A 22,243-nucleotide genomic window follows, 5' to 3' on the forward strand; every position below is an offset into this window, starting at 1 on the left:
GGCCGTCGTCCACTGCTTTGTCCGAGGTGAGAGGCTGTTCCTGAAACCTGACATCCTCGACGCACTCTTGACACTGTGGACATCAGTGTACTGAATTCCCTGACGATTTCCGAAACTGAATGTCCCATGCGTCTAGCTCCAACTACCATACCGCGTTCAATGTCTGTTCATTCTCGTCGTGATGCCATAATGACGTCGATGGCTTCCCACTACTTGCTTATTATTATTGTCATTAGACACACCTTGCAGTAGGAATGCACTAACCTTTTATACCTTGTGTATCGAATTCTACTGCCACATGTATATGTGTATGTCGCTATCCCATGGCTTATGCGACACCCCCGGGATAACAAGGCCGTCCAGCAGTGTTAGTGACGTCACACTAAGCGGCCCATAGCCGATGCAGCAGTCCACGGACACCTCCGTACAGACGCGCCTGATGCTAACGATCTTCTGTCCGTCATTCAGAAAGGAGCGAACTATGATTCGAACCAAATACCAAATTATATATATTCTTGTAAACAGCATAAAGGTTCATTACGAAATACCGATTACATATACGGGCAGGAATAAGTTTAATCGATTGAGGAAATTTGCCACTATTTTATAATTGTCAGAACACTATTTAGCTTTAAAACTTGCATACAGGTGGTGACAAATGCCAACTGACAGCAGGACTTAACATTTTCAAGCTATTACACTGAAAGTAAATTATTTTAAACACTGTCATACATAGCGAAACCCTCACAACTTTCGTTTACAATAAGGTAACAAGAGTTCGCTTTATCTCATAAAACACATGACTATTGTGAATTTACTCATATGTTCATGGTGACAGCTCTTTTCAAGAATTTTTACAAGTGTACCCCCAGTAATAAAGAATGGAAACGAAAGATAGATATCAAATATTCTCCTTTTAACATAGACATCACTGAACACAAGATTCTGTCTTGCACTGTGATACTAAGGGACTGCTCTTCCCTTTAAGAAAAGCCTGACAATTTGAAGTTCACTCTGCTATTGAGGATACACTTCTTGAAACAATATTAAAAATGTTATGAAAGGTAAGGAAATGAAAAACAACCAAGTGCATTACATGTAAGAATGTGAGCAAAAGGCTGAGGCTCTCTCTACTTACCATTTTCTATCTCTCTACAGCTTTTCCACGTAGAAATCACCAACTGCAAGTCTCATTATTGCTGTCTGTTACTAACAAAGTGCTTTTCTATTTAGAAAACCTGACAATTTGATGTTCATTCTGGTACTGAAGATAAACACATTTCAGAGGAGTTCTAGAACCTATTCCTGCCCGTATATGTAATCGGTATTTCGTAATGAACCTTTATGCTGTTTACAAGAATATATATAATTTGGTATTTGGTTCGAATCATAGTTCGCTCCTTTCTGAATGACGGACAGAAGATCGTTAGCATCAGGCGCGTCTGTACGGAGGTGTCTGTGGACTGCTGCGTCGGCTATGGGCCGCTTAGCGTGACGTCACTAACACTGCTGGACGGCCTTGCTATCCCGGGGGTGTCGGCTTATGTCACCTCATTGTGTAAGTAGCGACATGTGGGTAAGGGATCAGTGTGGCATTCGTGATTTTACGATGTTGTTGTTGTTGTTGTGGGCTTCAGTCCAGAGACTGGTTTGATGCACCTCTCCATGTTACTTTATCCTGTGCAAGCTTCTTCATTTCCCAGTACCTACTGCAACCTACATTCTTCTGAATCTGCTTAGTGTATTCACCTCTTGGTCTCCCTCTATGACTTTTACCCTCCACGCTCTTCAATACTAAATTGGTGATCCCTCGATGTCTCAGAACATGTCATACCAACCGATCTCTACTTCTAGTCAAGTTGTGCCACAAATTTCTCTTCTCTCCAATTCTATTCAATACCTCTTCATTAGTTATGTGGTCTACCCATCTAATCTTCAACATTCTTCTGTTGCACCACATTTCGAAAGCCTCTATTCTCTTCTTGTCTAAACTATTTACCGTCCATGTTTCACTCTACACAACTACTTTCAGAAACGACTTTCTGACCCTTAAATCTAGATGTTAACAAATTGCTCTTCTTCAGAAACGCTTTCGTTGCCATTGCCAATTTACATTTTATATCCTCTCTACTTCGACCATCATCAGTGATTTTGCTCCCCAAATAGCAAAATTCATTTACTACTTTGAAGTGTCTCATTTCCTAATCTAATTTAATTCGACTAAATTCCATTATCCTCGTTTTGCTTTTGCTTATGTTCATCTTATTTCCTCCTTTCAAGACACGGTCCATTCCGTTCACCTGCTCTTCCAGGTCCTTTGATGTCTCTGACAGAATTACAATGTCATCGGCGAACCTCAAAGTTTTTATTTCTTCTCCATGGATTTTAATTCTTACTCCTAATTTTTCTTTTGTTTCCTTTACTGCTTGCTCAATATACAGATTGAATAACATCGGGGATAAGCTACAACCCTGTCTCACTCCCTTCCCAGCCACTGCTTCCCATTCATGCCCATCGACTCTTATAACAAATATCTGGTTTCTGTACAATTTGTAAATAGCCCTTCGCCCCCTGTATTTTACCCCTGCCATCTTCAGAATTTGAAAGAGAGTATTCCAGTCAACATTGTCAAAAGCTTTCTCTAAGTCTACAAACGCTAGAAACGTAGGTTTGTCTTTCCTTAATCTTTCTTCTAAGATAAGTCGTAGAGTCACTATTGCCTCACGTGTTCCAACATTTCTACAGAATCCAAACTGATCTTCCCCGAGGTCGGCTTCTACCAGTTTTTCCACTCGTCTGTAAAGAATTGGCGTTAGTATTTTGCAGCCGTGACATTCTATTTTGATAGTTCGGTAATTTTCACATCAGTCAACACCTGCTTTCTTTGGGATTCTTCTTGAAGTCTGAGGGTATTTCATCTGTCTTACATATCTTGCGCCCCACATGGTAGATTTCTGTCAGGGGCTGACTCTCCCAAGGCCATCAGTAGTTCTAATGGAATGTTGTCTACTCCCGGGGCCTTGTTTCGACTTAGATCTTTCAGTGTTCTGTCAAATTCTTCACGCAGTATCATATCTCCCATTTCATCTTCATCTACATGCTCCTTCATTTTCATAACATTGTCCTCAAGTGCATTGCCCTTGTATAGACCCTTTATATACTCCGTCCACCTTTTTGTTTTCCCTTCTTTGCTTAGAACTGGGTTTCTATCTGAGCTCTTGATATTAATGCAAGTGGTTCTGTTTTCTCCAAAGGTCTCTTTAATTTTCCTGTAGGCAATATCTATCTTACCCCTAGTGATACGCGGCTCTACATCCTTACACCTGTCCTCCGGCCATCCCTGCTTAGCCATTTTGCACTTCCTGTCAATCTCAATTTTGGGACGTTAAAGTGCGCGTCATTTATGTTGGCGGCCGAGTTTAGGTTCGTTCTGCGCATCTGACGTCACAAAACACAGTCAGCCAATGAACAGAGAACGACGTTGCCACATCTCGACTGCAGTGCAGAGCATGGACGAGTGTCTTCAGTTTTAGAAACGTTCAGTCATAAATAAAGTAATAGAACAAAAGCAATGTTTCGATAGCAGACATTCTTTTATAGAAAGTTTGGAAAAAGCATTCTTTATACCAATTGCTTCATATTCTATTAATTAATTAAACCAAACAAGCAATAAGACTCCTAATTCAGGCGATAGCAAGGAAAGGTGTTTGTATCACTCTCACGAACCGCTTTTTCGCAATAAAGAACAGCGGTAATTGTTTATTTCCTATTGTACTTCGATGAAGCGTGAGTAATTCCTAGTCATACCAACAGTGTTTGTCAATATTTTGCGTGACGTATTATAGTCCTCATTGCGTTATGTACTCACTCATGGCGTTATGTAGCAAGACGAGGTGCGTTAGCGTAACGGTTAAGGTGTTGGGCTGCTAACCGAAAGGTTATGAGTTCAACCTTGTGTGGCGCTTAATATTTTCATTATTTAAAAACAATATCGAAGTGCCTTACTTCACGAATTATATTCGTTTGAATGCAATTTTTTGAAATTTCTAGTGCTTTGTCTCTTTATTAACCCTTTCGCTGCTGCAGACACGTGCTCGCTCGCCGCATTCCGCGCTGTGCGCGATTTTGTCATCACTGCACTGCTCGCCTGTGCAGACACATGGTGTTCCCACTGCTTTCACACACTTATCATTCGATTTCACAAAAACTATTTGGCCCAAAAATTTGATTTTTACACGTCTTCTTGACTGATACCTTCCCCCCATAAATGACTTAATTTTGTTTCGATGTTCAACGCAGTTATTATGCAGCATTAAATATAGTAAACCATTGCACGAAATTTTGAAGAGTTTGGAGAGGTAGAAGTCCATAGCGTATACTTTCCGTATGGTCCATTTTAGTTGCCACAATGATGAGAATGAAATGTGGACAAGATACCTAAATTTCATATAAAATTCACTGTATACTCTATGGCCTTTTACCTCTGCAAACTCTTCAAAATTTCGTGCAATGATTTACTATATTTAATGCTGCATAATAACTGCGTTGAACATCGAAACAAAATTACGTCATTTATGGGGGGAAGGTATCAGTCAAGAAGATGTGTAAAAATCTAATTTTTGGGCCAAATTGTTTTTGTGGAATCGATTGATAAGAGTGTCAAAGCAGTTGGAACACGATGTGTCTGCACAGGCGAGCAGTGCAGTGACAAAATCGCGCACAGCGCGGAATGCAGGGAGCACTTCTTTGTAGCAGCGAAAGGGTTAATGCGGCCGTGGTAGCTTTACTTCATGAACTGCGCGCTCCCCCCTAAACGTAAGCTTGCGAACTATGCTATACTATGGCGCTGCTTCTATTGGTGCCTGCGTCGTGTGCAACTGGCAACGCAGCAATCTCCCGCGTCTTGGCGGGCATGCGCGAGCCGCCAAGATAAAAAAATTGAACTATAGTATTCCTTTTTGTCTGCTTCATTTACTGCATTTTTATATTTTCTCCTTTCATGAGTTAAATTCAATATTTCGTCTGTTACCCAAGGATTTCTACAAGCCTTCGTGATTTTACCCACTTGATCCTCTGCTGCCTTCACTATTTCATCTCTCAAAGGTACCCATTCTTCACCTGCTGCATTTCTTTCCCCCATTCTTGTCAATAGTTCCCTTATGCTCTGCCTGAAACTCTCCACAACCTCAGGTTTTGTCAGTTTATCCATGTCCCTCCTTAAATTCCCACCGATATACATATGGTAAATGTGGAGCCGTGAACTATGGCGTCGATATTACCACATGCGTTCAGACAGGACCAACGCGCTGTTATTTTTTTCTTGTCTGCCAACGGGCAAAGAATGATGAATGTGTATGGAGCAGCTTGTCCATCGGAAGCCAAGTTTTGTGCCGGTCGCTACTCGACACGTCCCCATATCGTGAATGTCTTAATGTAGAAGTTACGCCACTTCAAGTGGGAGACAATCGAGCAACCGTCCGACAGTCCTGATCTGTCCCCATGCAGTCATCATGCCTCCAGTCCCTTAAAACGAGACATGAGTGGTCGACGATTTCTGTCAGACGAGGATGTGGCAGCACTCAGTTACGGAATTCTTCATGCAAACTTGCTGCGTTGCTGCCTAAGTGCTCACTGGTATTTTCCTCGATTGGCTTACCGATTCTGAACTGTATGGTCTTCAGATGGAACCTTTTTGATGGCCCCTCTAACTTAATTCGGTCGCATAGAACAGAATTGAGCCGTGCGTGGCTCGTATTCCCGCCATCATGTGTTTTACACCCTCTGTTTTTAACGTACTTCCACCTCACCTCAATACGTTAATTTGAATTAATACTGTCACTGAGTTGCTGCTTTGCCTGACTATGAGCTGTGTTAGCTGCGCGTATCGATATATCCCCTCTCGTAGTATCTTTGCTCGACTGCAATTACTTCCCGGTCGTTGTCTGTCGTAAGTGGAATACGGATCGCGAGTTCGGGCTGCCAGTCAGTTGGAATGTGTCTGGAGCGCAGTCCGGGCCTGCCAGTCGGGGAGTTGCAGTGCGGCACTAGTGCAGTCGGGTTGGAGCTGTGAGGTCTGCGTCGACATGGCTCGCCCGACCATTGCCACCACGCATCGCTTGAGCCGGGCCACGGTCTTGGTGGATCGTTGGTCGGTCGTCCTACCAGACGACGCGTTTTGGCGCTCCAGTCGTTCATGAATTGGCTGTGTGTGTGTGTGGGGGGGGGGGGGGGTGCATCGACACCCGATTTGTCTTCGTGTGTGCTTAGTTACTGTTGGGTATCATTCAGGTCTTCATGCAAGTGTTTGTCAGGTTGGGTGTCTATTTGGCGTTATTTCGACTGACGACTATTTCAGATGTTGACAGCATTCTGAGGGAGTCGGTCGGTTGCTGCGGACCAGGGAAGATATCTTCGCGTTGGCTGGGTCTGCTGGCGCTCCCTGCACAGTGTCGGAGCGTGTGTAGAGCTGTCCGATCTCTACGAGCTTCGTGACTCACCGACAGAGGACGTCAAAGTTGAGTGGTGTTTTAAGTACCCAAGCCACGTCGTTTCGGTAGTACGCCGCTGGGGAGGTTTTCCTGTGAGCAACACCGTGTGTTTGTATTCCTGAAATTTAGCTGTCATGCTATGAAATTAACTATATTGGTTGACTACAATTCAAGTGCACCAGTGGAATTTTCTGCCTTGTGGTCGTTAGTGTTTTGGTTACCTGACATGGCCACTAACGTAATTTCAGGTAGCGTCCTTTCCTCACCTGTTGCTGCTGTCCAAGATGGTGTGTAGTTTTGACAGCTTAATACATATTTCACTGAGGATAATCACGTTTGAAACATTTTGTGTTTGAGTTCTCAGGTACCGATTGGGAGCAAGCAACTCGTTTTGTCAGTCGGTCCATGGCTGTTCCCTGGTTGAGTTCCGACGGATCAAGTGTAGCTGGGCTCACCACCTGCCTCACCTAAGTGAACGAGGGCAGACCGACCCCCTGGAGGCTTCTGAGTGCCGTTATCTTTATTGTCTTTCTCACCGGTATTTAATTGTCTGTCTATAATCTATCATAGTCAATGATTTAAAAAATTCTTGGTTTTACTGTATTTAATGTAAATTAAAGGCCTTCAGCTGTGTATAAGTAAGTTTGAATTGCGGAAAGTAGATATTTGCTGAAAGTTTATTGTCGTTGTGTTGTCTTTTCTTGTAGCGCGTTACAGCCACCTAAAACTTAAGATTTACGGTTATAGTTTTTTTTTTAATTTTTGAGAAATTAACTGTGGGCCTTGAGCTGCTTGGAACCTTATCTTAAAATTACCTTTCAAGCTTAAATATTGCGGCCTTCTGCCCTTAGAGGTTTATGGTATTTTTGAATTTTGGAAAATCAATTGGGGGCCTTCAGCCTCTTAAAATCTTATTCTTGAAGTTACCTTTTGAGCAAGAACATTGCGGCCTTCTGCCTTAGAAAGGTTATGGTAATCTATTTTAAAATCTTGAAAATTTTATTGTGAGCCTTCCGCCATTTGTATTGCATCTTGTTTATATTTATATATGTATATTAATTACTTTAATTGTAATTGTAACTGCGTGTCTTTAGTCACTTGAAATTACCTTGTTGATTTTTTTAAAGATTTCTTGTTTGGAGGCCTTCCGCCGTGAAAGATTTGGAGTTTGATGTGTTATTAAATTACAGTAAATTACAATTTTAAGATGAAAATGACCCGAACCTTATTTGGCCCTTTCCGCAGTCCTAATCACCTGTTCTTCCCAGCAGGTATAGCGGGCGTTTCAAGAATGATTCAGTAATCTGGGTTAGACAAGAGAGGATAGCATTCTGGAGGAGAGAATTAACTAAAGGTCGTGTTGCACAACCGGGGAAGGCTGCCAAGCGTAAGGTGGAAGGACTGTACGATGGGTGGTTGAATGGATGGTGTTCTCAGGACAGAATGGAAAATTCAATATATGAATGACTAAGTTCAACGTTCACCAAGTGTAGTGGCCAAGAAGAGGAAAAAAGGCACGTGGTCAGGGCGCCGCACGTGCTGGCGGTGCTACTCACAGGTACTCGTTGGTGGCGACGTTGACGGGCAGCAGCGGGTCGCGGTCGGTGAAGAGGTCTGGCATGTGGGTGCGCGCCGTGTACGCCGCGTCGATGGTGTTCTTGGCCGCCTCCAGCCGGTAGTGGCAGCTGTGCAGGAACAGCACCAGCTGCAGGTCTGCAACGGAAGGTAAGGCGGGTCCAGTCAGGCCGGCAGGTCAGCGCTGAACGCAGCCAAGCAACTGTGCCGACACCAATCCCAAAGTGAATGTCTTTTTTACTCATAGAAGGAGCTTTTTAATTTTATTTTAACGGTCCGAGATATCGAAAAAGCCGCCAGGGTAGCCGAAAGCGCTAACGCCCTGCTTCCTGGACTCGGGTGGGCGCGCCGGTCCGCATCGAATCCGCCCGGCGGGCCTATGTGCCAGCCAGCCTGGATGTGGTTTTTAAGCGGTTTTCTACGAGGTGGATTCAAGTTCTAAGGCCTCCGATTTTTTTTCTAATTAACTACTCACCCGAAATCGATGAAACTGGCGTTACTTCTCGACGTAATCGCCCTGCAGACGTACACATTTTTCACAACGCTGACGCCATGATTCCATGGCAGCGGCGAAGGCTTTTTTAGGAGTCTCTTTTGACTACTGGAAAATCGCTGAGGCTATAGCAGCACGGCTGGTGAATGTGCGGCCATGGAGAGTGTCTTTCATTGTTGGAAAAAGCCAAAAGTCACTAGGAGCCAGGTCAGGTGAGTAGGGAGCATGAGGAATCACTTCAAAGTTGTTAGCACGAAGAAACTGTTGCGTAACGTTAGCTCGATGTGCGGGTGCGTTGTCTTGGTGAAACAGCACACGCGCAGCCCTTCCCGGATGTTTTTGTTGCAGTGCAGGAAAGAATTTGTTCTTCAAAACATTTTCGTAGGATGCACCTGTTACCGTAGCGCCCTTTGGAACGCAATGGGTAAGGATTACGCCCTCGCTGTCCCAGAACATGGACACCATCATTTTTTCACCACTGGCGGTTACCCGAAATTTTTTTGGTGGCAGTGAATCCGTGTGCTTCCGTTGAGCTGACTGGCGCTTTGTTTCTGGATTGAAAAATGGCATCCACGTCTCATCCATTGCCACAACCGACGAAAAGAAAGTCCCATTCGTGCTGTCGTTGCGCGTCAACATTACTCGGCAACATGCCACACGGGCAGCCGTGTGGTCGTCCGTCAGCATTCGTGGCACCCACCTGGATGACACTTTTCGCATTTTCAGGTCGTCATGCAGGATTGTGTGCACAGAACCCACAGAAATCCCAACTCTGGAGGCGATCTGTTCAACAGTCATTCGCCGATCCCCCAAAACAATTCTCTCCACTTTCTCCATCATGTCGTCAGACCGGCTTGTGCGAGCAAGAGTTTGTTTCAGTTTGTTGTCACACGATGTTCTGCCTTCATTAAACTGTCGCACCCACGAATGCACTTTTGACACATCCATAACTCCATCACCACATGTCTCCTTCAACTGTTGATGAATTTCAATTGGTTTCACACCACGCAAATTCAGAAAACGAATGATTGCACGCTGTTCAAGTAAGGAAAACGGCGCCATTTTAAGTATTTAAAACATTTCTCATTCTCGCCGCTGGCGGTGAAATTCCATCTGCCGTATGGTGCTGCCATCTCTGGGACGTATTGACAATGAACGCGGCCTCATTTTAAAACAATGCGCATGTTTCTATCTCTTTCCAGTGCGGAGAAAAAAAATCGGAGGCCTTAGAACCTGAATGCACCTCGCATAGCACTAGCTAGGTGAATAACGGGCTGGTCCCCATGTTCCGCCTCAGTTACATGGCTCGCAGACGTCTGAACACGTTCGCACTATTCCATGGATTACACTCGACGCAGACAGTTGGGAGGAAGGGCATCCGGCCACCCATTAACCATTAACATGCCAAATCCGATTAACGATGGCTGACCCTATGTAACTGCGGGACAAGCCTCAAGTGATACATAGATAGATCCGAGATATAGAAACAAGGTTCTCGACAGACGATAATAGCCATAGTGGGACGCATACCTTAAGTGGCTGTAAAAATGGCTCTGAGCACTATGCGACTCAACTGCTGAGGTCATCAGTCGCCTAGAACTTAGAACTAATTAAACCTAACTAACCTAAGGACAGCACACAACACCCAGCCATCACGAGGCAGAGAAAATCCCTGACCCCGCCGGGAATCGAACCCGGGAACCCGGGCGTGGGAAGCGAGAACGCTACCGCACGACCACGAGATGCGGGCATACCTTAAGTGTAGAATGACCTGATTTTGACGGTAATAATTACGAAATGCCAGCCGCTGTGGTCGAGAGGTTCTAGGCGCTTTAGTCCGGAACCGCGATGCTGCTACGGTCGCAGGTTCGAATCCTGCCTCGGTCATGGATGTGTGTGATGTCCTTAAGTTAGTTAGGTGTTGTGTACATAGTTCCACGTAGTCAGCGCGTACACTACTTTCCCGCTAAGCACAACAGCGCATGCGCAGCGCTCAACCGTCTCCGCACTACGAAATGGCACTGTCTTAGATTCAAATGGTTCAAATGGCTCTGAGCACTATGCGACTTAACTTCTGAGGTCATCAGTCTCCTATAACTTAGAACTAATTAAACCGAACTAACCTAAGGACATCACACACACCCATGCCCGAGGCAGGATTCGAACCTGCGACCGTAGCGGTCGCTCGGCTCCAGACTGTAGCGCCTAGAACCGCACAACCAACTGTCTTAGAGACGGACCAAATTCTGCTTCCGCCGATCCGCGTATTAAAATGTAACGTGGCCAATGAGATTGCTGCCAACGTAGAACCTTTTCTCCTCGCGGATCACACTCGCGCAGTGATACCTGAACGCGCGAGGTATTATAAGGAGTGTACAGACCTCCGATTAGTCAGTCTGCATTAGTCTGCATTAGTCTACAGTCAAGTTTCAGTCTGCGCCTAATAATATTATCAAATTCCTGTACATATCCATGAAGATAAATGAATAGACACTTTGTCAAGTATCGGAGATATGTGAGAATAGGATTAACGTACCAAGACCAAAGGAACTTCAGATTGTCAATTGTAAATAGCATCCAGAATCAAGTTAAGTAAGGTTTATGATTGTTATTATTTTAATAAATATATGTGAAAATTAATCAAGTTCTGTTTAAAGTTGGTCACCGTCAATCTGCTACTCTAATCGCGCAAGTGGCATTTCTATCGTCTGACCGAACGGCAGAAGATAAACACGCCACGATAAGACCACGAGACATATTGCTGACACTCGCCTACTTCGTTAGAGCGACAAGTCAAATAATGTGCAGGCAAGGAAATGTGTGTTGTTTGAATGGGAGCGAGATATAGTTTCAGAATATCTCTGTCAGACGTCACCCAATACGTCTTTTCAGTTTGCAGACAGAAGTAAGATGGCGTCCGCTCAACAGCAGCCTTTTTCAGTGCTGCAGTTTGCAAAGAGAGAGTCAGTGATTTCGGTGAAGCGTATTTTTCCTGGACGTTTTGCCCCTTATCTGCCTGCACCCAAAAATATTCGTCGTTGGTGTCGGCAATCTGAAGAGACAGGATGCTTGTGTAAAGGTAAGAGTGCAGGTTGAACTCGGACAGGAAAACACAGTGGCTGGAATCAGCTATCTTCGGATACTGCGGAACTGGCTTTTCCAAAACTTCAGGACGACTTCAGGATTCCAACAGAATGGAGCTCTACCGCACTGGCACAGCAACGTACGTTAGTTTCTCAGGGGCACTTTTCCTCAACACTGGGCAGGGCGCACGGTACTCTCAGAAACTACCCTTTACTCTTGGCCTCTAAGAGCGCCAGACGTGACCCCATACGATTTTTTCTTGTTTGGATATCTGGAGGAAAGTGTGTCCATTTCCCCCAGAACTCGCGACATAGAACAAGTGAACAAGAGAATAACAGCTGCCATAACTTATCTAAAAGCAGATACATTTTGTAAAGTTGATGAGGAACTTAGCTATCATCTAGATGTTACTCGAGCTGCTGCTGGTGGACACACAGAGCATTTGTAATAGCGTAGCTAAAATTTAAAGATTTTGCAATTCATCCCATGCTTGCAGTACGTTTCTATCAATAAATACGGAGTTTTGTAATCAGGTCATTCTTTTTGAAACACCCTGTATTATACAAATGGATCTTTTTGTGAGTGTATGGTTCATGTCATCTCCTTAACCAGTGGACCGATGTCAACTTGGTACGTATGTTCCTACTGTCACGGAAGAATCATTGTTCAGACGACATGACGTCATAATCAGTGGGGTGCGCAGTTTCAATACATTTATTCTTTACTCCTAAGACACTTCTACAGCTGATTCAACTTCTGGAAATCCCTGATCACTGGCAGCGCTTTTCACAGCTTTCAATTGCGAAGCGCAAACTGCTGTAAGCGAAAACGATAGCTGTCTAAGGCGTTGCCATAGATACGTTTACAAAATGGCTTCTGAACATGTAATTAGAAATATTGTCGATAATCAATTTCTGGGTTAAATAAACATTACAGGGAATTTGTATTTTGCATGCTATGATTCTTAATTTAGATACTTAATTTGTACATTTGTACATATGCATATTTCTTTGCGCGACTGTTCCATAATTTCAATAGTATTTCCACCAAGTGGCAACAAAACGACTATTCACGTTGGTGTGTAGAATATATGAGTCTGGCGATATACCATCTGACTTTCGGAAAAGCATCATCCACACAATTCCGAAGACGGCAAGAGCTGACAAGTGCGAGAATTATCGCAAAATCAGCTTAACAGCTCATGCATCGAAGCTGCTTACAAGAATAATATACAGAAGAATGGAAAATAAAATTGAGAATGCACTAGGTGACGATCAGTTTGGCTTTAGTAAAAGTAAAGGGACGAGAGAGGCAATTCTGACGTTATGGCTAATAATGGAAGCAAGGCTGAAGAAAAATCAAGACACTTTCATAGGATTTGTCGACCTGGAAAAAGCGTTCGATAATAATAAGATGGTGCAAGCTGTTCGAGATTCTGAAAAAAGTAGGGGTAAGCTATAGGGAGAGACGGGACATATACAATATGTACAACAACCAAGAGGGAATAATAAGAGTGGACGATCAAGAACGAAGTGCTCGTATTAAGAAGGGTGTAAGAAGGCTGTAGCCTTTCGCCTCTACTTTTCAATCTGTACATCGAGGAAGCAATGATGGAAATAAAAGAAAGGTTCAGGAGTGGAATTTAAATACAAGGTGAAAGGATATCAATGATACGATTCGCTGATGACATTGCTATCCTGAGTGAAAGTGAAGAAGAATTAAATGACGGGCGGAGCAAGGAGGACATCAAAAGCAGACTCGTTATGGCAAAAAAGGCACTTCTGGCCAAGAGAAGTCTACTAATATCAAATACCAGCCTTAATTTCAGGAAGAAATTTCTGAGGATGTACGTCTGGAGTACAGCATTGTATGGTAGTGAAACATGGACTGTGGGAAAACCGGAACAGAAGAGAATCGAAGCATTTCAGATGTGGTGCTATAGACGAATGTTGAAAATTAGGTGGACTGATAAGGTAAGGAATGAGGAGGTTCTACGCAGAATCGGAGAGGAAAGGAATATGTGGAAAACACTGATAAGGAGAAGGGACAGGATGATAGGACATCTGCTAAGACATGAGGGAATGATTTCCATTGTACTAGAGGGAGCTGTAGAGGGCAAAAACTGTAGAGGAAGACAGAGATTGGAATACGTCAAGCAAATAATTGAGGACGTAGGTTGCAAGTGCTACTCTGAGATGAAGAGGTTAGCACAGGAAAGGAATTCGTGGCGGGCCGCATCAAACCAGTCAGTAGACTGATGAGCAAAAAAAAATTTCCACCAGCACATGGAAATTAATTTTTTCTATAGTACATTTCAAACACAGTCCGTTTTTTGTTTTCGTGTCTAATACAAACTGGGCGAAAAGAATACCCAGGTGTAGCCGCGCGTATCAGCTAATTTTGTTATAAAGAATGGAAACGAAACGATAACTGTTTACAATGTACCACAGCGGAGCAGAGCAAGTCGAGACGAACAGTTCGATGCAGGATACTTGTGGCCCATCAGATCGGGAAGCTACCTTTTAGTCGCCTACGAACCTTACCGAAGCTGCAGTGGGTGCGTCCCGTGGGAGGTTTTCTATATTCTCTCTCTCCCCTCGCGCATACTATTAGCGCTGGAGAAAAAACATGAGTACGCCCTTGGTCGTACGAAATTTAATGCAGTTTAGCTTTGTTCTGGGATACGTTTTCACTAGATGCCGCTGTTTTCGAGTTATTCGAAAAAAATGGTACAAAAATGACCTCCAAAGGCAATCGTAGCTCCAAACTCACCTCTCACCGATCAGGGTTTTTAATATTTGCTTCACAGCATTCCTTACTACCTTTGCACAACATTTCCGCCTACAAGAGTTATCTTCCATACTCGACTCATTTTGGTTATTACCGACTGTCCTTAATCGTGCACTTATAAATTGTAAAACTGACGTTTGTGTAAATTTTACCTCACAATTTTACGAATTTTAACAGCATAAAGTTCACAAATTAAATATTGTTGTTTGTATGGTTTTCTTACTACAAGACCGCTGTGGTTGTAGGGATTAAGCCTTGACTCAATTGTAAACGGCATAATGAAGACTAAAAAAGCCGAATATGGATAATAATTGGTACAGTCGCAAATTTTTACATAGAGTTAGGAGGGAGCGCCATAAACAATATACTCTACATTTTAACCGGTAGGGAGCGAGCGTGGACGTGGGCGTATACGAGGGTAAGTCAAATAAAAACCTTAAATATTTTTTTAAATCTTATTTATTGTGCAGAAGTGGTACAAAGCTGTATCACTTTTCAACATAATCTCCCCCACGCTCAATGTAAGTCCTCCAGCGCTTACAAAGTGTATAAATTACATTAGAAAAAAATTATTTTGGTAGCCCGCTCAACTACTCATGCACCGCGTGGCGTACCTCTTCAACAGAATGGAACTTCTTTCCTCCCATTGCGTCTTTGAGTGGTCCAAACGTATTGAAATCACTTGGGGCAAGGTCTGGTGAGTATGGTGGATGAGGAAGACACTCAAATTGCAGGTCTGTGATTGTTGCAACTGTTGTACGGGCAGTGTGGGGCCTTGCATTGTCATGTTGCACAAGGACACCTGCTGACAGCAATTCACGTCACTTTGATTTGATTGCAGGTCGCAGATGATTTTTTAGGAGATCTGTGTATGATGCAGTGGTGACAGTAGTCCCTCTAGGCATGTAATGCTCAAAAATGACGCCTTTTTCGTCCCAAAAGAGAGTCAGCATAACCTTCCATGCTGGTGGTTCTGTTCGAAACTTCTTTGGTTTTTGTGATGAGGAATGGCGCCATTCCTTGCTAGATCTCTTCGTTTCCGTTTGGTGTAAGTGAGCCCAGGTTTCGTCCCCAGTAACGATTCTTGCAAGGAAGAAATCACCTTCTCCTTCAAAGCCCCGAAGAAGTTCTTCAGAAGCACGTCGTTCTCTTATTTCAGGAGTCAGCTGCCGTGGCACTCATCTTGCAGAAACTTTGTGAACCTGGAGCATATCATGCACATTGTGGTATGCTGTCCCCTGTCTAATCTGTAAACATGCTGCAATGTCATTCAGTGTCACTCGGCGCTTTTCCTTTACTATGACTTCAACTGCTGCAATGTTCTGTGGAGTCACAACTCGTTGTGCCTGACCTGGACGAGGAGCATCTTCCACTGAAGTAACACCATTTGCGAACTTCTTACTCCATTCGTACACTTGCTGCTGTGACAAACATGCATCACCGCACTGAACCTTCATACGTTGATGAATTTCAATAGGTTTCACACCTTCACTAAGCAGATACCGAATAAAAGAACGCTGTTCTTTCTTCCCTGGTGCAAGTCGCAAGTGGGGCGGCCATCTTTATACTGATACTGCGACGGTAAGTGTGCATCTGCACTATGCTGCCACCTATAGGCCATTCTGTAGGCTGTTTCTAGCACGCTTACCAACTTACAGGATAAGAGCGCGAAATTTCGATTTGTTATTACAAATTCAAGGAAACATCCCCCAGGGTGTGGCTAAGCCATGTCTCCGCAATATCCTTTCTTTCAGGAGTGATAGTTCTGCAAGGGTTTGCAAGAGAGCTTCTGTAAGCTTTGGAAGGTAGGAGACGAGATACTGGCAGAAGTAAGGCTGTGAGAGCGGGCCTGAGTCGTGCTTCGGTAGCTCAGTTGGTAGAGCACCTGCCCACGAAAGGCAAAGGTCCTGAGTTCGAGTCTCTGTCGGGCACTCAGTTTTAATCTGCCAGGAAGTTTCGAATTTAAGGTTTTCATTTAACTCACCCTCGTAATTCAATGAAATTTTTGTACGTTTTTCTCGAATAACTCGTAAACCGCTGCCTGTAGCGAAAACAGACCCCGGGGCAAAATTAAGCCGCGTTAAATTTCTTACGAAAATGGTCTTACTAATTTTTTTCTCTACGCCTAACAGTTTGAGAGGTAGATTACACTGAAAGTCTAGTGCGAGACGCATGATCTGTATCCTCGGTGGTTTTTGTAGACGAGTTCGAGGTTGCTTAGCGGCTTGACAGTTACCAGCGCATCGTATCAGACTGTTCGCCTCGCCTTCCTCTATATCCCTGTGGTAGACTATAAACAGTTATCGTTTACACACTGTATGCTTTACAACTTAAAGAACGGCAGAACGAAGCTACAAAATGTTGCTGTAATGTGTGGTCATTGATCGACAACCAGTTTCGGTCAAGTGGCAGGCCTCAAGTCGCGATTTTCATTAGTGAAACACAAGTAGGAGATGGCGTTTTTATGCGGCCAAGCAGACGGAGACGATCGAGAGTCAGCAGGGCAATAACAAAATAAGTACCCGCATAGTCAACAAACGTATCGCACAACATTTCAAGCCCTTTTTGGCCATTTGTGTGATCATGGTTCCTATCAGATAGACAAACGTGCGGAGAGGTGGCGGACTGCGCATTCATCACCGGGTTCTACAAGATACTGAGACGAACCCTAGTACAAGCTCCAGAAAAATGCCCCAGCAATATAAGCCGAAGTGCGATTATGGGCATCCTGCATGACAACCGCTACTATCCTTATACCTGCAATAGGTGCAAGGGTTATCACCAGCGGATTTCCCTCTACGGCAAGGATTTTGTCGATGGTTTGTTGTACCAGACATCTACACCTACATCACGCTCTGCAAGCCACCTAATGGAGAGCACTTTCGGTACCACTATCTGATACGAGGTGAATTCAAGGCCTCCGATTTTTTTTCTAATTAACTACTCACCCGAAATCGATGAAACTGGCGTTACTTCTCGACGTACTCGCCCTGCAGACGTACACATTTTTCACAACGCCGACGCCATGATTCTATGGCAGCGGCGAAGGCTTCTTTAGGAGTCTGTTTTGACTACTGGAAAATCGCTGAGGGAATAGCAGCACGGCTGGTGAATGTGCGGCCACGGAGAATGTCTTTCACTGTTGGAAAAAGCCAAAAGTCACTAGGAGCCAGGTCAGGTGAGTAGGGAGCATGAGAAATCACTTCAAAGTTATCACGAAGAAACTGTTGCGTAACGTTAGCTCGATGTGCGGGTGCGTTGTCTCGGTGAAAGAGCACACGCGTAGCCCTTCCCGGACGTTTTTGTTGCAGTGCAGGAAGGAATTTGTTCTTCAAAACATTTTCGTAGGATGCACCTGTTACCGTTGTGCCCTTTGGAACGCAATGGGTAAGGATTACGCCCTCGCTGTCCCAGAACGTGGATACCATCATTTTTTCAGCACTGGCGGTTACCCGAAATTTTTTTGGTGGCGGTGAATCTGTGTGCTTCCATTGAGCTGACTGGCGCTTTGTTTCTGGATTGAAAAATGGCATCCACGTCTCATCCATTGTCACAACCGACGAAAAGAAAGTCCCATTCGTGCTGTCGTTGCGCGTCAACATTGATTGGCAACATGCCACACGGGCAGCCGTGTGGTCATCCATCAGCATTCGTGGCACCCACCTGGATGACACTTTTCGCATTTTCAGGTCGTCATGCAGGATTGTGTGCACAGAACCCACAGAAATGCCAACTCTGGAGGCGATCTGTTCAACAGTCTTTCGGCGATCCCCGAAAACAATTCTCTCCACTTTCTCGATCGTGTCGTCAGACCGGCTTGTGTGAGCCCGAGGTTGTTTCGGTTTGTTGTCACATGATGTTCTGCCTTCATTAAACTGTCGCACCCACGAACGCACTTTCGACACATCCATAACTCCATCACCACTTGTCTCCTTCAACTGTCGATGAATTTCAATTGGTTTCACACCACGCAAATTCAGAAAACGAATGATTGCACGCTGTTCAAGTAAGGAAAACGACGCCATTTTAAGTATTTAAAACAGTTCTCATTCTCGCCGCTGGCGGTAAAATTCCATCTGCCGTACGGTGCTGCCCTCTCTGGGATGTATTGACAATGAACCCGGCCTCATTTTAAAACAATGCGCATGTTTCTATCTCTTTCCAGTCCGGAGAAAAAAAATCGGAGGCCTTAGAACCTGAATGCACCTCGTACCTCCAACCCTGTTCCACTCGCGAATAGTGGGTGGGAAGAGTGATTGTCGGTAAGCCCCTGTATTTGCTACAATTTCTTCAATTTTCTCCTCGTGGTCAATATGCGAGACGTATGTGAAAGGGGGGGCGGGGGGAAGTAATATATTGTCTGACTCCTGACTCCTCCTGAAAAGTGCTGTCCCGAAAGTTCAACAGTAAATCTGTCTCTGATGCTCAACGTCTCTCTTGTAACGTCTGCCAGTGGAGTTTGTTTAGCTTCTCCGTAACGCTCTCTCGCCAGCTAAACGATCCCGTATATGAGCCCATTCGAAGTGTAAATGGTTGCGAAAGCATACGTGACCTTTTAGCAACAAATAATCCTTGACAAATAGTGAGTATTGTGACGAAAACAGGGATTACCGACCACAAGGCAGTTGCTGCTAGTCTGAATACCGTAACACCCGCAACCATAAAAAAGAAACGCAATTTAAAAAAGCTGATAAAAATGCTCTTAACGCCTTTTTAAGAGACAGTCTTCACTCCTTCCGATCTGATCATATAAATATATAAAAGTTGTGGACTGTTTTCAAAGAGACAGTGTCGACAGCAATAGAGAGTTTTATACCACATAAATTAATAAGCGATGGTACTGATCCCCCATGGCACACAAAACGAGTCAGATCGTTGTTGCAGAAGCAACTAAAAAAGCATGCCAAATTTAAAAGAACGCTAAATCCCCAAGATTGGGAAAGTTTTACAGAAGGTCGAAATATAGCGCGTACTTCAATGCGAGATGCTTTTAGTAATTTCCACAACGAAATTCTGTCCCGAAATCTGGCAGAAATCCCAAAGAGATTCTGGTCACACATAAAGCACACCAGTGGCAAGACGCAATCAATACCTTTTGCGTGATACCAACTGTGAAGTCACTGATAACAGTCCCACTAAGGTACAGTTATTAAACACGGTTTTCCGAAACTCCTTTACCAAAGAAGACGAAGTAAATATTCCTGAATTCAAATCAAGAACAATTGCCAAGATGAGAAACATGAAAGTAGATATCCTCGGTGTAAAAAAAGCAGCTTAAATCACTTAATAAAGGCAAGGCCTCCGGTCCAGATTGTATACCAATCAGGTTCCTCTCAGAGTATGCTGATAAAATAGCTACATATTTAGTTATTATATACAACCACTCGCTCACAGGAAGATCCGTACCTAAAGACTGGAAAATTGCTCAAGTCACACCAATACCCAAGAAGGTAAGTAGGAGTAATCCACTGAATTACAGGCCTATATCACTAACGTCGATTTGCAGTACGTTTTTGGAACATATATTGTATTCGAACATTATGGAGTACCTCGAAGAAAACGATTTATTGGCACATAGTCAGTACGGATTCAGAAAATATCGTTCTCGTGAGACACAACTAGCTCTTTATATTCATCAAGTAATAAGTGCTATTGACAGGGGATGTGAAACTGCTTCCATATTTTTATATTTCCAGAAGGCTTTCGACACCGTTCCTCACAAGCGTCTTCTAACCAAACTGCGTGCCTACAGAGTATCGCCTCATTTGTGCGACTGGAGTCGTGATTTCCTATCAGAAACTTCACAGTTCGTAGTAATAGACGGAAAGTCATCGAGTAAAACATAAGTAATATCCGGCGTTCCCCAAGGAAGTGTTATAGGCCCTCTGTTGTTCCCGATCTATATTAACGACATAGGAGACAATCTGAGTAGCCGTCTTAGATTGTTTGCAGATGAAGCTGTCATTTACCGTGTTGTAAACTCGTCAGATAATCAAAACCAATTGCAAAATGATTTAGATAAGATACCCGTATGGTGCGAAAAGTGGCAATTGACCCTGAATACAGGAAAGTGTGAAGTTAATCACATGAGTACTAAAAGAATTCAGCTAAATTTTGATTACGCGATAAGTCACACAAATCTGAGGACTGTAAATTCAACAAATAACCTAAATTGGAACGATCACATAGATTGTGGGTAGAGCAAACTAAAGACTGCGATTCATTTGCAGAGCACTTAGAAGGTGCAACAGGTCTACCAAAGAGACTGCTTACGCTACTCTTGTCCGCCCTATTCTGGAGTATTGCTGTGCGGTGTGGGATCCGCGTCAGGTGGGACTGACGGGTGACTTCGAAAAACTACAAAGAAGGGCAGCTCGTTTTGTATTATCGCGAAGTAGGGGAGATAGAGTCACAGGCATGATACGTGAATTGGAGTGGCAATCATTAAAACAATGGCGTTTCTCATTGCGACGGGATCTTCTCATGAAATTACAATCACCAGCTTTCTCCTCCGATTGCGAAAACATTCTGTTGGCACTCACCTACACAGGGAGAAATAATCATCACGATAAAATAAGAGAAATAAGGGCTCGCACGGAAAAATTGAAGTGCTCGTTTTTCCCGCGTGCCGTTCGAGAGTGGAATGGTAGAGAGACAGCGTGAAGGTGGTTCATTGAACCCTCTGCCAGGCACTTTATTGTGAATAGCAGAGTAATCACCTAGACGTAGATGTAGACAGCATGGAAGCACCATGAACACACGATAAGAAAAATTAGGGCTCTACGGAGGCATACAGACAGACATTTGTCTCCGGCTGCACTTGCGGGTGGAAGAGGAAAGGGAGTGTAATGTGCTGCGAATACATAGAAAGAAAGATTCGTTATCATTTAGCTACAATATAGCGGGTCAGCAACTGAAAGCAGTTAATTCCATAAATTATATGGGAGTACGCATTAGGAGTGATTTAAAATGGAATGATCATATAACGTTGATCGTCGGTAAAGCAGATGCCAGACTGAGATTCATTGGAAGAATCCTAAGGAAATGCAATCCGAAAACAAAGGAAGTGGGTTACAGTACGCTTGTTCGCCCACTGCTTGAATGCTGCTCAGCGGTGTGGGATCCGTGCCAGGTAGGGTTGACAGAAGAGATAGAGAAGATCCAACGGAGAGCAGCGCGCTTCGTTACAGGATCATTTAGTAATCGCGAAAGCGTTACGGAGATGATAGATAAACTCCAGTGGAAGACTCTGCAGGAGAGACGCTCAGTAGCTCGGTACGGGCTTTTGTTGAGAACATGCAAAATGGCTAAGCAGGTATTGCTGGAGGACAAATGTAAGGTTGTAGAGGCTTATCTCACTAGGGGTAAGATAGATACTGCCTACAGGAAAATTAAAGAGACCTTTGGAGAAAAGGGAACCACTTGTATGAATATCAAGAGCTCACATGAAAACTCAGTTCTAAGCAAAGAAGGGAAAGCAGAAAGGTGGAGGGAGTATATAGAGGGTCTATACAAGGGCGATGTACTTGAGGACAATATTATGGACATGGAAGAGGATGTAGATGAAGATGAAATGGGAGATATGATACTGCGTGAACAGTTTGACAGAGCACTGAAAGATCTGAGTCGAAACAAGGCCCAGGCAGTAGACAACATTCCATTAAAACTACTGACGGCCTTGGAAGAGCCAGTCCTGACAAAACTCTACCATCTGTTGAGCAAGATGTATGAGACACGCGAAATACCCTCGGACTTCGAGAAGAATATAATAATTCCAATCCCAAAGAAAACAGGTATTGACAGATGTGAAAAT

The 22,243-nt window shown here is 43.9% G+C and overlaps 1 protein-coding gene across 3 annotated transcripts in view; it reads right to left on the reverse strand.

Moving 5' to 3' along the window:
• Nucleotides 1-22,243, reverse strand: part of LOC124551019 (retinol-binding protein pinta-like) — a 259,822-nt gene that overhangs the window by 45,206 nt on the left and 192,373 nt on the right. For all 3 annotated transcript variants that reach the window (XM_047125865.1, XM_047125867.1, XM_047125866.1), the window contains one exon: nt 8,045-8,201. In XM_047125865.1, coding sequence (XP_046981821.1) covers nt 8,045-8,201 — 157 coding nt within the window. The remainder of the gene's footprint in view (nt 1-8,044; nt 8,202-22,243) is intronic.

Source organism: Schistocerca americana, chromosome 9 (genome assembly GCF_021461395.2).
Source record: "Schistocerca americana isolate TAMUIC-IGC-003095 chromosome 9, iqSchAmer2.1, whole genome shotgun sequence".
Classification (NCBI taxonomy): domain Eukaryota; kingdom Metazoa; phylum Arthropoda; class Insecta; order Orthoptera; family Acrididae; genus Schistocerca; species Schistocerca americana.